At 38.7% G+C, this 17,014-nt stretch overlaps 1 protein-coding gene across 4 annotated transcripts in view; it reads left to right on the top strand.

The window, feature by feature from the left end:
* Positions 1 to 17,014, top strand: part of HUWE1 (HECT, UBA and WWE domain containing E3 ubiquitin protein ligase 1) — a 286,413-nt gene that overhangs the window by 178,502 nt on the left and 90,897 nt on the right. For all 4 annotated transcript variants that reach the window (XM_083117661.1, XM_083117662.1, XM_083117659.1 and 1 more), the window contains exons 37-38: positions 4,652 to 4,790; positions 10,265 to 10,370. In XM_083117661.1, the coding sequence (XP_082973787.1) occupies positions 4,652 to 4,790; positions 10,265 to 10,370 (245 nt within the window). The remainder of the gene's footprint in view (positions 1 to 4,651; positions 4,791 to 10,264; positions 10,371 to 17,014) is intronic.

Here is a 17,014-nt window from a genome sequence, read left to right as displayed (position 1 = left end):
CTGCCAGATGCAGTCATGGATGCATTAATAGATAAAGCAAGTCTAATTCTCTTGTTAAATACAGCTTCAGTTTTCATCTTAACTGACCTTTTGGTAGGGATTTTTAATAAAATATTTATTTCCAGAATGGCTAATTTCCAATTTTACCTAAGTAGGGACCATGTTAACAAAGGTTAAGAAAAACTAAAACAGGTAGAGTATTTTGGATTATTTTTTTTGTGGACACCCTGTGAATAGCAGCAAAAGCTTTGACTTTCACAAGTACATGTAATTTTTGTCGAACATACACTCTCATGTAGATTTTCAGCGAAAAATGCAGGCTCGAGCCTGCATTTTTCGCTGAAAATCTACATAGTGCATCTCCTGTGTGTGCCTAATTTAATGGATACACTCTCATGTATATAGGTAGATAAATAGAAGGGAGCCTCTGGTAATATTTTATGGGGCGCAGGGGGAAGGGGATCCAACAGTCTTAGATCTGGCACTGCACAGAGCCTAATTATCCTGGAAACTATGCAAAACTTGAAATTATAGTTTGTTTTGCACCAGTGTTGTGTGATTAAATGACAGCTATTTTAATATTAAGATCAAATTCTTGGAATATTTTAAAGTGTAGCAGATAGATGTGGAGTAATTGCAATGGAATGCTTATGTGTCTTTAATAATTAATCATTATTTCGAACAATTTTAATTCTCAAAATGTTCAAGCATCAGTATGAGTATGAGTTGGAATCTGAAAGTGTATTGGTGCTGGCTCGGCCCTGTCAAACATCTTAATTTTTTTGGTATGTATCCATGGTTCTTGAATGTTTCTTCATGCATTTTCTCTTCTTTCTACCCTTCTTGTATTTCCATCTTCTGCTTTCTTTATACCTCTTGTAGGATTGAGCCAACACCAAGGCTTGAAAATTGTAACAATTAAAAGTTGTTCAAAATGTTGATTAATACTAGTGAACAAGTATTCCACTCCAATTGTATGCAATTTTACAGAGTTTTACTTCAAAATATTCTAAAATTACAAAAATGTCTTATGTAATCACGAACTACAGCTTTTTGCACAATATTGGTACAATATATATGGAAACTTCAAATTTTGCATAATTTACAGGATAATTAGACTCCATGAAAGTATCACACATTTTTATGGATCAGTGGTATCGGTAATATCCAACCAATACACTCGGATACTAATACATAGGCATAGTCTCAGCCTCAAACTCTTCCAGGGTGGCTACTCACTAATTCCGGGAATTATGCGTGAATTTTTGGCTCAGAGAATTATGCGTGAATTCTACTGGAATTATCTGTAGACGTGAAAAATTGTAACTTTTATTAATCCAAATCCCATTCAATTTATACGTACGTTGTATTTATTAATGCCCTGAGGCAAGGTTTTCACAGTTTGACTTTTATTTTTATCGAGAAAGGAAAAGAAAGGAAACCTACATGGAAAATAAAACTGAATTCTCTCAATCAGTTTTCCTTCGTTAGTGTCCTTTGCAGAACAATCTATCTGACAACCTGTTATGTCTTAATCTTCATGATATAAACAGGAATATACAGAGCATTCCCTGACATTCGTTACAAGACTCAGCGGCAAGCGGCCTGGCATCAGCACTTGTCTTTCCCGGTGAACGAGGTCCGCGATAGTCGCTAGAGCCAGCTATTAAAATTACAGTTTTCATATTTTGTACTAACCTTGACTACAGAAGGTGTTGAAAATGATGTCCCTCTGCTGCAACACATTCCTGGCATCTCCGAAGGAAATTGGCATTTACACGTGCAAGTTCGTCTACTGTAATTCTCCCGATTTCTTGTACAATACTCTCTTTTAACTCACGGATGGTGTGCGGATTGTCTTTGTATACTTTATTTTTTAGATTTCCCCATTTTTCTTTCCACTTTTTTCAGAACTGGCCCTGTTACTCTAAACTTTTTTATGAGGTTTAATATAGTGGTCCTATGTGGAACGGGAACACCAGGAAATTTCGTTGCAAAACGTCGTCGCACTTCTCCAAAATTCTTTTTTCCGAAGTAACACTCGACAAGATAAATCCTTTGTTGTAATGTAAACTTTTGTGGTGCCATATGAAGCCACATTCTTCAACACACAGACACGACAACACAACACAACTTCGTAGGGAGGATTATACTGGCGTCAGTCTGCAACGTCAACAGAAAGGGAAAAAGAGCGAAGGCAGGGAGAGTGAAAAAACAGACTGTAGCATGTGACTGTCACAGACCCGTTCACCGGGAAAGACAAGCGCTGACGCCGGGACGCTTGCTGCCGAGTCTCATAGTGAATGTCAGGGTATGCTCTGTACATGTCAAGAGTGGTACTGCATAATAATAACATGCTATGATACATTACACAGATGGAAGATTATTGCAAGATAAGATATCTGGAAGCTGATTAGGTACATTTGAAAGTGTTACACAATTAACAATTTTTCGTAGATTACTGTATCCCATGTTTGTAGATGTATTTCTAGTCTGAGTATGCAAAATGGCAAATGTAAACTCCACAGTTTATATTAAATATATATACCGTTCAATTAAATTGAATTAGAATTTTTGGAATCATTGGAATCTCTCAGACTCTTTATGGGTAACGTGAGGTTGAAATAGAGCAAACATCTGCTTGTACCCTTGAATTTTTGGAAAGTTTGCGTTGGAAACAGGGAATTATACTTGAATGTTATCTTTGTAACCTCTTCTCCATTCTCATAGGTCCAAATCACTTAATTCTTTTTATTTTTCTCTTGTTAATAATACATTATTCAAAGGTTGGTTACTGTGTTCAAAAATGGACTGACACTTTGTCGCCAAACTGAAAACTTAGTTGCCAAATTATAGCTCAATTATAGATAAATCAAATACAAATTTATGAAACACATAAAATATTACTTTTCACTTTTGTGGTGATTAAAAGATAAAAAAATACCATTTTTGCAAATATGGTTTGTTTAACCTTTAGTGGATGGAGAGATTGCCACCTGTAAAGCCTCTTTGGACAGGAACTTTTCACACGCATGCTTTTCAAACTTGCCAAAATGTAGAAAAAATCGTAGCGCAAGAACTAATTATATATATATTGGTTTTGCAATGACAGGGCTTTTAATGGAGGTGAAATTTATACATTGTACCTTCCAGTAATGAAAGTTAAAGGAAGAAGAAGAAGAAAATCAATATTTAACAAAGGAATTGGTATTCAGCAGGCCTGTAAGGCCACCACAATAATAGACCACAGTAAATTTTAAAAATGTATGTAGCTGTGGTACATTCCTACAACCATGCAAAGTTGCATTGAAAATATGCTGAAACTTATTTGGCATTTCCCCCTGGACCCCTAATTGTCGTATGTTGGGAATGTGTTCTTTTGTTCTCATTATTACGAGGGTCATCCAGAAAAAATTGAACATTTTGGTGTAAAACACAAACGACAAGTGATGTGTGAGGAATTATCGTGCAGAAACTACATGCCGTACTCTACTTTTCACATATTTTCCATACCCATTCAAACACTTATAGCATGATGCCAGTTTGTTGATACCGTCATAGCATGATACCAATTTGTTGATACCGTCATTGTACTCAAGTGCTTCCAATGGATTCAATGATGAAGTGACAGCATCTTTGAGTTCATTATCTGTGGCAAAGTGCTTTCCAGAAAGAAGGAACATTTGACTGTAGCACTCAGCACAAAACACCTACGCTCCCATCAGTTTGAGCCAAGCAGCGAGATGGTGCATACGTGTACTTGTATGTGTATGGTATCGAGTACTACATGTGCAACAAATATGAGAGTCCTGTCAAGTGTGAGGTGAACTATGTGATAAGGTTTCTCTGTGTGAGAAAAGTTCTTGCCAGTGAATTTCATAAGCAAATAACAGAAGTGTATGGTAATGGCGTGATGAATGCATCATCTATGAGAAAGTGGTGTGCCAAGTTTAATGTGGGAAGAACAAGTGTCCACGACAGCGAACATGCCGGTTGACCCCACACTTGTGACAAAGGCCTTAAAGACAAAGATCGATGAAGCAATTCAGGCTGACCAAATGACATTCTGAATGAATCCTTTCCTGCAATTTCTCTTCACGAAATTGTGGAAAGACTTTCTGATATGATATTAAATCTGACATTAAATCTTAGGGATGGACCAATATCTTATTTTCTCCAATACCAATATAAAATTGACAGATATTCATAACCAATATTCTACCTTTCCAATGTAAAATTGTCAGGGTTACTTTAATTTGAATTACTTTGACAAAAATATTATTTTACCAGTGCCTTAACTGTGTGCTTTGTGGGTGAGAAATGTTTGAATTTCATCCAACACCATAGTTGATCTTGTGACTTTAAAGCGAACTTATGGTCAGGCCATGAAGTTTTTTGTTTTTTTTGGTACAATAAATGGCTTACAGATACACGTTTGAAACAGATGTATCTTCCAAATAATGAGTGTAATGTTAAGGAAGTGTGGTGGTTAGATTTTGCATACTGTGTATTGCATAATAAAAATACAAAGGCTGTCATGCTACACATAATTTTAAACCCTTCCTCATATGCTGTTGCTCCCAACCTTGAAAAATGTGCAGTGTTTTATTTCTGATTTATATATGAAGTTTTCTTTTTTTTGTTCTTGTAGAGATGCTGGTCCAGCAGAAGAGCAGATTCTTGGTGAAGCATTGATAGTGGAAAATGATCCCACACCCAACCAGATGGAAACAGAAAATGACCCACCTATTTTGAGCCAGGAAAGCGGTGGATATGTCGACATTACACAGGTAATTTTCTTAAAATTACAGAAAAAACCTCGTTAGTACAAAGTTCAAGGGACCAAAAAATGTCAACTTCGAATTAAACCACTTCGAGTTATCCAAACTTTTCAAGATGGTGCCTGTTTTTCAGGTTTAAATAAAGTAGAGAATATAATTTAGCCCCACAACGGAGGTTTTATACTTGGTAGTAGCTCAGAAAATAAGCTTTATATGTACTATATATTAATATTGTTAGTTTTAAAGAAAGTGTGAAAAATGTTATATAAACAAAATGAGGACACAAAGATTCCAAGGATACTGTATGTAACGTTCTACTTGCCTGTTAACTTATTTAAAGTTGGGGAAGTGCAAAATTAATTACAGAGGCCAAGATATATATTAGATTTTAAAATGCAGTAGAATGTACAAGTATTTCGTGACAGGTTATTGCCCCATTTTTCGAAGCACCTCAAAGTTCCAACGGGAACTTCATCTTGCTGGGACACAGCAGAAATATTCATGCAAATAACAGTGTGTAAAAAACAGAATTTGCACTTGGAAATTGCGCACAACAACTTGTATGGATTAATGCCAAACAAAATATCGATTCAGCATGCAAGTAAACCCAAAATTACTAATCTACTACGTTGTTCAACTTACCATGTACTACACATGATTTCATCATAATTTGTTTAATTAATAATAAGATCAGAGTTTTAATTAACCAATGATCAAACATGCATTTATTTCCTTTTTGTTCATCTTATTTGACAATTATTTTTGTAGGGGTGTAAGGGGTGGTTTTCCACGTAGTACACCCAACTGTCAACCTCACTTCCACATTAGTACACCCTGGACTGCGTTTTGCAGACGAACGAGGCTCTGGCGACTGGCACTCTGACCAGTATAATTTTGTGTGTTTTGTCCTGTTTTTTGTCCTTGGGTGTGCTGAGTGCCCCTTTACAGCCTCAGCTTTTAACGAAAGTCAGAACATTTTAAGCTTTTAAGATTTTACTTATGCAACGTTAGAGTTGTTCTTTGTAAAGATAAGGGGCTGGACCCCGTATAATGTGACGGGTGCAAAATAGCCTAAGTGCTGCCGCACCCAAAATTTTAAAATCAAATTCAAATTATTTTTTTAATTACATATATTCAGACTGCAACCATGTGCTCGGATCGTGGACACAAAACAATCTAACAAGCTCAATACTTTTGTAACATTGCACTCTTGTTTGTGCAACCAGTACTGTTGAGCAAACGTCAACGTAGACAATCAAATTTAGATGTTCATATGTAAATTACAGTGAAAATGTAACAAGTAAATATCAACATTTTTAAATTTTGCACAAAAATCTCTGATATCATACTTCACATTTATCTTTGGTATATTTGCAACCTAATTACAATATCGACCTGCGATACGTACATATTTAGCACTAAGACAAAAGAGGTAAAAATTACAAGTACATACTTTTACTTATTTTTCCTTTCACTTTTACCACCATTCTTAACCTTTCTTGACTTTTGTAGCATTGTCTACCTGCTTCGTGGTATGCCACGATTTAATCAATTTGCCAAAAATGCACGTTGGATGAACAATTCAAAACTTTACCACATTTTTTGATAATAATATTCACCCCCCATTTACTTGATCAATTGCGATTGACCTTTTTTGGTATCATCAGCTGATTATATTTTGTTACGTAGTCCCAACTATAGTTCATACGGGTCATTTGTGTCTAAACACCATTTATTAATTTTAGTAAATGACTGATACTTGGATGGTAATATTCTACACGCATGCAAAATCAATCTTTTCTACCATTTCTTTACATTTGACCATCTTGCACTGCCGATTACCTAGTGGAAACTAAAGCAATTTCACATCGGCTTATCCATATTTAACGTGTGCTTCACTAACTCAATGAATATCAAATCCACATGTTATTTTGCATTTTGGTAATGCTATGCAGGTTCATAAAGCACCTTTACATTTCACTAAAAGTCACTTAAAGTACGAATATGGTTTACATGCATGTCAAATCAAGTGGAAAGTTCCACTTCAATACGTTACCCAACCATTGCAGTTATGTGCAGTTGATTCAATTAAAACTAGATGCCAAGTGATTCACAAAAGCAAGCAATCGAGTGAATAGGACTAACTTTCAGAGTTCGCCACAGATGGCGTTAACAGTGATGATGCATGGTACGTGGTGCCATCTATTGAGTGTTTAGCAAACTACGTGCGGTCGTTCAGATTCTCGACTTCTTAATGTGTGAGCATTTTATCGAAGGATGAGAATTGTAATGATTTTCAAATCGTGATGTGATTATCGAAAATGAACGATAATCTGAAAATCACTACAGGTAACAGTATTTATCCTGCATAGTTATACAACCTGTTATGCACAGGATGCATGTTGTGGGAAAGAAAATAGAACATGAAATTGTTTGCAAGAAGCGAAACTCTGAAGAATCTTGACAGCAGTCACACTGGCGCGAGCAAAAGACTGGAGATAATCGGATAATGTGTGCAAATGTGTGGTTAGAAGCCGTCACTGATTGCATTTCATAAACACACACTGCTTTATTCCTTGCAGGTTCCGTAGTGTGCTCTTCGTTTACAAAACAAAACATTTCCGAGAGGTGGCATTGTAATCAAACAGGATGGATACAATCAGTACACAGTTAGAGTACAATGTTCAATAAAAGCAATGAGATCTCCAATCACTTTTCATACTGTATTATTAGCATTTTACCAACTAGGACTATGTTTACAAACAATGAAGTCAGTGGCGGCTTGTAATCACACATTCACTATTATCTCAAACTGCTAGTTTGCAGACCCATGTTTACTGAGACTTTTTTGCTTCTATTCTTGTGTACTTTCACCTGTGTCAGTTTGTGCTATTACTTTTGACACACCCTGTATATATACACAAAGTTGCATCATGAAGTTGTTTTAACTAGTTTTTCTTTCTGGAGATCGAATTTTGTTATCATCAAATCAAAACAATGATGCTTTTTCCTTCGTGCTGGATAAGTCATTGTCGTTATTGGCAAGCAACAGCTTTGCAGACACTAGATGAAACACTGGTGCCAGCTGCAGCGTAAACACAATGAGACCGGCTGGAAGTTAGAGCAGCAGGTGGCAGAAAGGAAATCCTCTGCACTTTAAAGATAATGCAATTGTCGAAGACCAAAGTTTTACCAGCAGTGTGAACAAGAAAGAAATGATCCTTACTTTAAGTTTTACCATGGAACAGACAATAATATGGGCAATATTTCCTATCAGAATATGGAACAGACAATAATATGGGCAATATTTCCTATCAGAATGAGCTGTTGTAGGAGAAGGGAGGGGCTCACTTTTGTTACTTATCCTATGGTATTTGTTTGTTTTGAAGAACATATTCAGAACTGGTTGCTTGATTTTAGATGCCAAAGGAAAGTAGGAGGGATCCAACCTCGCCCAGAATCAGCCTGAGCATGAAAATTGTGGCCGAAAAAATTAGCATCGACCACTTGTTTGCTGATAGGAGCCAACAACATTTTTTTGGTAAATTTTATGACCAGCACAATTGGGAAACTTATCAAGCGAGAAACTGGAGTTTCAACATACGTAAGATCGAGGTAAACTTTTGTGGAAACCTAGATGACAACACATTAAGCGGGTTGACGATCTTTAGTTGGCCTATGTGGCTTTGATTATCTGCAACAGTTTCCCTTTTTTATGAAGTTCTACAGGGCACAAAGAACACGTTTTTAATGAAAGTGGTTACCGGAAGTTGTCGGCTACCAGGCCAACAGATGCTCGCTCATGGGAAACTGCTGAATCTCGAGCTCAGAGGTAGACAGATAGGCGAGACTTCATGGCACCACACATCTTGTATTTTGGAACATTCCTGCACTCTTATCTCGCATTTCTCATCTGGCACTGGTGAATATTTCCAAGGTGGTGCATTCTTTGGTGAAAGAGCTTGACCTGCATGCACATTGACAAAGAATTCAAGTCCAGCATGCATTTCGGGCTGCTTCCCTCGAGTTGTGAGCAGCTCTTAGGACAAGGAAACATGTCAAGGTCAAGTTAAAATAACGTCCAAGCTCTCTCCACATTCGATTTTCTCTTGTCTACTTACGCAGGTGTCTACTTTGAATTAAGTGAAACCAGTTTTGCCGAAGGGTCTTTTAAACAACTTTGTATTAAAAATTATCCATACTGAAATATAAGGTATGCCCAAATGAAAAGGAGACTACGGTTATATCTAAAGAATATTATATTACAGAATATTTGCATTACATAATATGTGAAGTACAGTTAATGTGTAACATGATAACTACACATTGATATTGATGCACTGATCCCAGCGTGTAGGAAGGGAGTGGATGGCTTCAGTGTAGAAACTTCTGGGTTGCTTACGGATCCAGTTTTCCACGGTGTTCTGCACTTCCTTGTCACAGGTGAACTGTTGACCTTTCAATTATTGTTTTAAGGGGCCGAAGATATGGGAGTCGCATGGGTAAATATCGGGGCTGTACGGAGGATGTGTGAGGACTTCCCATTGAAATGTTCTCAGCAGGTCGAGGGTCTTCTTGGCCACATGTGGCTAGCATTGTCCTGGAGTAGCACTATCCCCTTTGAGAGCTTACCTCGAAGCTGCTGTTTAAGGCTCAACAACGTTTGCAGTACAATTCAGGGTTCACTGTTTCACCCCGTTCCAGCCAGTCGATGAGTAGAGGTCCTTCATCGTCGCCTTCTGCACGAAGAAATTGGATTACAGTTCTCTGCACTTATCTGGAGGAATCCATAATGCACCCGTCTGTGCAAAACAACTCTCGCCAACTGAGGAAACAGCAGGCGAAGCTGTTCGCTACACCTGCAAACTGGGACAAACACCGCACCACCTATCGGCAAACATATTTACCTTCTTCGATTAGATACGCCGCCGCTACTGCAAAAGTCTCCTTTTCATTTGGGCATACCTTATACATTATAAATCCTATCTTGGCTGGGGAATGGGAAGAACTTTGGATTATAGGGTACTTTTTATTTATGTATTAATGAGGTTTTCCTGTATATTGTTTTGAAGGGAAATTATTGAACATGGTAAATCATCAAGGAAAAATAAGTGAGTAGAGGTAGTATGGGCATTGCCAGAAATTTTGTTAATATGCCTTTGGGAGGGTTCAGAATAGTAAAAAATTATACCAAAATATGAACTTTTATAAATCTGTTGAAGAAAAATCTTTGACAGTTAGGACGAAATTTTAGTCATGAAGTTCACATTTTGAAACCCTCATGTTAGGAATTTCTGAAAATTTGTGGTTATGTTTATTCCTTGGATTAAGTGGTAAAATATAAAAACCATAGTTCTTTCTTGCTTTCTGCATTTCACACTCAGTTTTTCAAACTTACTTTTGGTCATTCTTAACTTATATGTTGTAATCTAGATTTTCCTGTGGTAGTAGGCATTTAAACAGAAATTACTTTTTATTTACAGGAAACAATGGAGAATGTCGACACAAGTGATTCCGATTCAGACAGTTCAGACGATGGTGATGAAGAAGGTGATGATGATGACGACGATGATGATGACGAAGATGATGGTCAGTTAAATTGAATTTCTACTTTCTTAAGTAGCATTCTTGTTAATTGTAGCTAGAGAATCCCTGTTGTTAAATAGTTATTTTCTAAATTGTTTCATGTGATATTTTGTAAATGCTATGCTTGTGTGTGTGTAAATGCATATGCCAATTTGTCCATACATTCATGTGAGAAAATGCAATACTTCATAGATTTGCAGAGTCTGATGTGCAGAGAGGTAAGTTCAAAAGTTGAAGACGTGGCTATAAAAGTTGCATGTATGCTGCTGTCCCTGTCATAATACCATGCATTCAACATCAGCAATGATGATGATTCTATATTATGGAGCTAATATTAGTATGTATACAGGGTGTCCCAATAAAGTGTATGTAGTATTAGACTTTGAATAATTATAAAGGCAATGTTCATTAACATATAGTTAATTTTCAGAATTTAAAGGATCTACAGAAATGAAGTTATCTGTTTTCAAAATGATGACCATTCAGGTCCAGGTGCTGCTGGAAATGCAAAGTAATTTTATCCCGAACATCAAGTATCATTTTGTTTGGTATTTGTGCATATTCTTATTCAATGGCTGCCTTCATTTCTTGTTAGGTTCAACTTTTTTTCCCATATTGCCTAATTTGTAGTTCTTGTAAATGGAACTTCTTGTTTGTATGACTGAAAGTGACAATCTAATTGATGTAAATTTGCCAGTGTACAAACAAATCCAATCTACTTGGAAATTTGTCACTCTCCATAGCAAGTGCATGGGCATCGTTAGGTAGGGGCTAGGGGGCTAAGCCCCCCCCCCCCCACCCTGAACCAGACATTAGCTTCCCCAAACGTATGCGACATATCCATAAAGTAATTAATGAAAGAGAAACTGCACACAAAAATTAGAAAACTCTCGTGAGACTTTCTTTCATATGTTACTCTCATGGTGTGGCAGTCACACAGAAGGAAAAAAGTTCAAATTATGTTCTGATGTAGAATACAATGAAAATTGAAGTGCATATACACCCTTTTACAGGAAGCATATGTCCAGGACAAGGTTTCGAAGAAAATATAGCACGTTATTTCTTTTGATCTTCCACCTTGGATGGCAAGGTAAACAACATTATTACATCCAAGCAATATTAATTAATTAATAATTCCCTTTATTACATTATTACATTACATACTAAATTTGCATTATCATATAATTTAGACAATTATCAACTATAAGCAACAATCATACACAAATATACAGCTATTCAATACATGTAATAAGGGGGGAACCCCCGAAGTAAGCCCGCCTCCTCCCGCCTACATTCGAGGGTATGGTCTTATTGTCCTGGTTCCTAAAAATATACCAGGACGTCAGTTGCTCCGAATTTGACGGTTCCCCCGACTTTATTTCCTCTATTTATTACTATTTGCATTTTAAAATAGGTATGATAATAATAAATTGTAATGCTATACAAGGAATATATACATGATATAATTGATGTATACAATACTTTATGTGATATTATTTTTGTTCTGGAATCCAGAAGAGATGACATGAACCTTGTGAGTGACATTACATTACATAACAATATTAATAATATTATTTTAACAACATCATGAAGAACATCTTCAATAACATTCTCGATAACGTTTCCCTGGCAGTGAGACAAGCATGCATAATCTTGGAGTCGCAGTGGATTCCGTTCCGGCATTCCAGAGCGGTTTGATGTACAAGATTATTTTCCTCATCAAACCCACAGAACCCAACTCACAAGTCCAGAACCCCAGTCTGGCATACCAGAGCAGGGAGTCCAAAGAAAGGCCGCATCCTGCCCCCACACTGATTGCTATTCATTAATTAGAAAGAAGAGATAAAATTAAAATTTTGGAGTGTGATATTTGTATTTGAATTCTTTAGGGTCATTACCGCCGCGTGCACAACTGCTGATCAGGCACACGTCCATGCAAGAGTGCAGCGTCTGCATTCCAGGGAGGGGACAAGGGATCACGACGGACAAGGAGCAATGTCCGTGTGAAGAACGATGCTTTATTGTCGTTGCTTCTCTACATTATAAAATGGCATCCTATCACACCCGTCTCACTACCAGGGGTCATAACTTTTTGTTTTATTACATTATTATTTAATTATTTAATCAATGTAACGGGAGTGATTAATGTTTATGAAACTAAAAATATCCCTTTATTACCTTCACCTGTTAAAATTATATATGTTTAAAGTACAAGAAATATAAACATTAATATATTACATAAGAAAAATAGAATATGTTTAACCATGCTAAGCGTACAACTTGTGTAAATTAATTGAACGCAATGAACATACATATATTAGATTATAATCTTAAATTGTAATTCCAATCTCAGTCCCGAGCTCAACTCCCAGGGAGTCCACTGGCTTCCAGCGGTGATTCATTTATTTGATCTAATTTGATCAGATAAGCTTTCTTAAGTAAATTAAAAATCTCCAGAAGGGAAGTTCCCGGGATGTCAGTTTTTTTTTCTTTAGCATTTTTTGGTCCTCCCTGGGGATCGAGCTGAGATCGTTTACCCAACACTGCTTCTTCCTCCTAACGCCGTTCCATCCGTCTCATGTACTTCCTGTGTCGCTCCCCAGGCGTGCGGGGTGGGTGGATTCTTCTCTTGGCTGCCTCCTTCGTCCAGCGGCGACATCGCAGCAGCGACGCCCCGACGCACCCTCCGGCGACTCCTCTTCGGGGAGGGGCTCGGGAGGGGGCGCAGGGATTCCTCTCCTCGGATTCCTTCTTGGTGTTTCGGCGGGGGCTGGATGGGGCAGGGGGGCAAAAGGTCGCCGGCGATTATCTCGCATGAATATCTTCAGCTCCGCATCGGACACCGTGTCTGCCAGAGCATTTAGTTTATCAAAATGTGGACTCCTTAGCAGATTGTAGACGTCCGTGTGGGGAAGTTCCCGCCTCGCTGCTATGATAATTTCGTCCGAAGCTTGGCAGAAAAATACCTTGTGCTCTGGGGTGTCGATTTCCGTCATGCAGGACCTGCAGAGATCGTTGTCTCGTCTCTCCATTTTTAAAAGATGGGTGCTGTATGGGCCGTGGCCCGTGAGAAAGTGGATCAAGCCCTTCGAGAACCCCTTGTTTTTATGCACCAAAGGCTCGTTCGTGTTCGGCATGAACTGGTAGAGTCTCCTACCCTTCTCGGAAGAGCTCCATTCCCTCTGCCAATCCTCTCTTACTCTTTGCTTTATGTCACGGAACGTTGGGTAGAAGTTTCCTAGCATCTCGGTTATCTTTCTTTCGTTGCCCTTCCTGAAAAAGTAGGAAAGGGCCCGGAGCTTTATAATGTAATCCAACGGCAAGGTGCCCGTTACTGTGAGCAAGGCTTCGGTAGATGTTGTTCTGAACGCCCTGGTTAGCCTGAGCAGAACCTTTCTCTGCGACGATCTGAGTCTATGCACGTATGTCGATTTCCCCAGGGATGTCGATGCCCACGCAGATGCACCATACGATACTATCGAGTCATAAATGGAGACCAAGTACGTTTTCCAGGTTGAGGGTGGCAGATGGAATTTGTTGGAGGCTATCGTGGCCACCTTGTTCATTATTAGTTCTGCTTTAGAGGTAATGGTTTCGATGTGCCTCTTGAAAAGCAGCCCCTCGTAAAGAGTGACTCCGAGATATTTTACTTCCTTCACTCTTTTGATGGAATTATTATTTATTTTAATTGTAGGGTTTCTGTTAAAACTTAATTTTCCTTTTAGTAAAACATAGTTGGTTTTATTCGCAGAAAGATCCAATTTGGCTTTGTTACACCATTGCGTCAATCTATTAAGAGCAGTAGAAGTGCGTGATTCAATCTCCCGTCTGGAATTTCCAGTTATCACCAGCAATAAGTCATCTGCATATGCAATACACTTGTGTACTTCCTGTAGGCCCTTCATGAGTTGAAGACATGGTTCGAAATTAGAATTCCACAAGTGTGGACCGAGGACCGATCCCTGTGGGCACCCTTTAGATATAAGTTTGTTGATTTTTCCTTCTGGAAGAGATAAAAACACTCTCCTGTTGGTGAGGTAGTCAAGTAAGATAGTGTACAGTGTCCCAGGACAGTCCAAGTTCCGCAAAGTTTGGAAGAGGTGGGGCCACCAGAGGTTGTCGAAGGCCCCTGATATATCCGCCAGCACCGCCACTGCATATTTCTCATCAACCAAGCCAATCGTGTTTAATAGATTGTTTATAGCGTCTTCGGTAGATCTGCCTTTCGTGAAGCCGAATTGAATGTCTGAGCTGTTTGTTAAAGCTGTGAATTCCAAAAGTCTTTTAGTCAGTAATTTTTCGAATATTTTTCCCAATATGTTGATAAGACAGATCGGTCTGTATGACTTGGGGTGCGTTTCCTCTTTTTTCTCGTCTTTTTTAATAATAATAAGTTCAGATTCCTTCCAAATTTTCGGAAATTCCTTAACAATGAGACATTGATTGTACAGAAACGTTAGGAAAGGGGCGATTGCCGGGGTTGCCATTTTAATGATTTCGGCAGGAATTTTGTCTGGACCCGGCGATTTTTTGCTTCTTGTGGCCGTGATTACAGTTATGACCTCCTCCACGCTGAAGGGAAGGAGGGGTCTGTTGTTTTTTTCTTTATAATTACTTCTGATGTATTTATGGGTGTCGTTATCTTCATTTACGTTATCATCGGGAAGTAGAGTGTTAAGTAGCAATTCCGCTGTGTCTTGCAGGTCCTTGGTGTAGGTGCCGTCCTCTTTCTGCAGAGTTGTAAAACCAGTTCCAATCTTTATCTTGTCCATTGCAACCCTATAGGGGAGTCCCCATTTGTCATTTTTTAATTTTGATTCGACAAAGCATTTCAAGCTATTGGTTTTAAAGTTCTTCAGCTCGGCTTCGTATCTGCTCTTGGCCCTCCTGTAGAGATCTAAGTTTATTACCCTCAGAGCGTGTATTCGCATCCTCTGGTACAGCTTACGTGCTTTCTTCATGACTTGCTTTAGGTTTTTAAGTTTTTTGGGCCAGAGCTTACCAGATTGTCTCCCGCTGGACGATATTTTCGGGGTTGATTGATCTATTGCATTTTTTAGTTCTTCTGTCACGTATTTTGCCCATTCATGCACGGTCTTTGTAAAGTCCACCTGCGGTGGGAGATTTATTGCTTGCATAAGAAGCCTATGATTAGTTTTTCTCCAGTCGTACGTATTTTCGGCATTGCTTGTGGGTTCGTTGATGTCGGTTAATAAACAGAAGGTGATTATGTTATGGTCACTCGTGGTTTCCATGTCGAAGACCTTCCACTCTCGCACTTTTCCTGAGAGTTTGTTGTTTGATAAAGTGATGTCTATGTTGCTGGACGCCCCCGCTCTTCCCCTGTACGTTGGCGGATTTCCAGGAGCATTTTCGACAAAGAGGTTGTGGCTCGCAATAAAATCTTCCATCAACTCTCCGTTAGGATCCGTTGTGTCGCTGTGCCACCAAGGGGAGGAAGAGTTCGCGTCCGCAGTTATCAGTAATTTGTGGATGTTGTAGGCATCGCATGCTTCCCCAATCTTGTCAAGAAAAATTTCGAGGTTAGTGCTGAATTGACAATAACTATTTATAAGGATGAACGTAAAGTTTTCTAGGGAGAGTTGTACACAATTAATGTGCGAGTTCGAAAATTGAGCGATTTTGGTTGGAATGATGTTCTTGTTCATTAAAATTATAGCAGCTTGTGGTTTCTCGCTGTCATGTAATACTTTTATTCCTGACGGTACGTATGGTATTTTACTATTAATAGTATACGGTTCTTGTATGGACAGAATATCAATTTTATTTATATTTGCGGATTCAAATATTTCCTGGGTAGCTAGTTTTGCACCATTGAGGTTGGCCTGTAAGACTCTTGTTTGGCCGTTCATGGATGCCTGACGATCTGGTAACATTGCGGCCATTCTTTATGGTAGATAAACGCGACTCTTCCGTACGCCCTTGCGAAGTCAGCATAAATGTCTTCCAGCTCGAAGGGCACTTCCCTTCATGAGAAAACCTTGTCAAGGAGTTCAAAGAGTTCATTTTCCGTAATTGGTATGTTATTCGACGCTAGAGTTATTTTGTCTATAGCCTCCGGATATGGAAAAGTAATGTTTCTGCCGTTCTTATGTTTGTATCTGATTATTAGTCTCAGTGCGGTTGCCAGGTTATCTTTCTGTTCCAGCCGACTGAGGCGTAAAGACGTTTCGAAATCTTTATATATTGTATCTGGGTTTATGTTATTGAAAGTGACTTCCGGTTTAGGTGGGTTTAGGAGTGTCGGTTTGCAAAAATTAGGGTATTTACTGGAAGGTTGGAACTCAGGAGCGTTGGGGTTGAGGTTCTTTTCTGAAGCAGAGGTTGTGTTTACAAGGTTTGTTCGCGGAAGTTCTGAGGGGGTGGGCTCCAGGTGCAGTTGCACAAGGATGTTTGTTGGCGAGGGAGGGGATGGAGTAGTCCTTTCGATTTTAGGAGAATAGTAGATAGTGTGAAGTCTCTCGGGTGATTCCGATGGGGAATCGGGTGGGGTCATAGGCAGAGTTAAAAGATTGTTTGTATTAGGTTCATGGACTGGTGAGGCACAAACTGGTGATGGCGGGGTGGATGAGGAAAGTGGAGAATAACTGTGTGGCATTTCCGAGTAGGATGACTCCGGGGAGCCA

The sequence above is a fragment of the Lepisma saccharinum genome, chromosome 2, assembly GCF_977018435.1.
Source record: "Lepisma saccharinum chromosome 2, izLepSacc3.1, whole genome shotgun sequence".
In the NCBI taxonomy this organism is placed as follows: Eukaryota; Metazoa; Arthropoda; class Insecta; order Zygentoma; family Lepismatidae; genus Lepisma; species Lepisma saccharinum.
The sequence above is the reverse complement of the archived record's forward strand: the minus strand, read 5'-3'. Positions and strand labels throughout refer to the sequence as shown.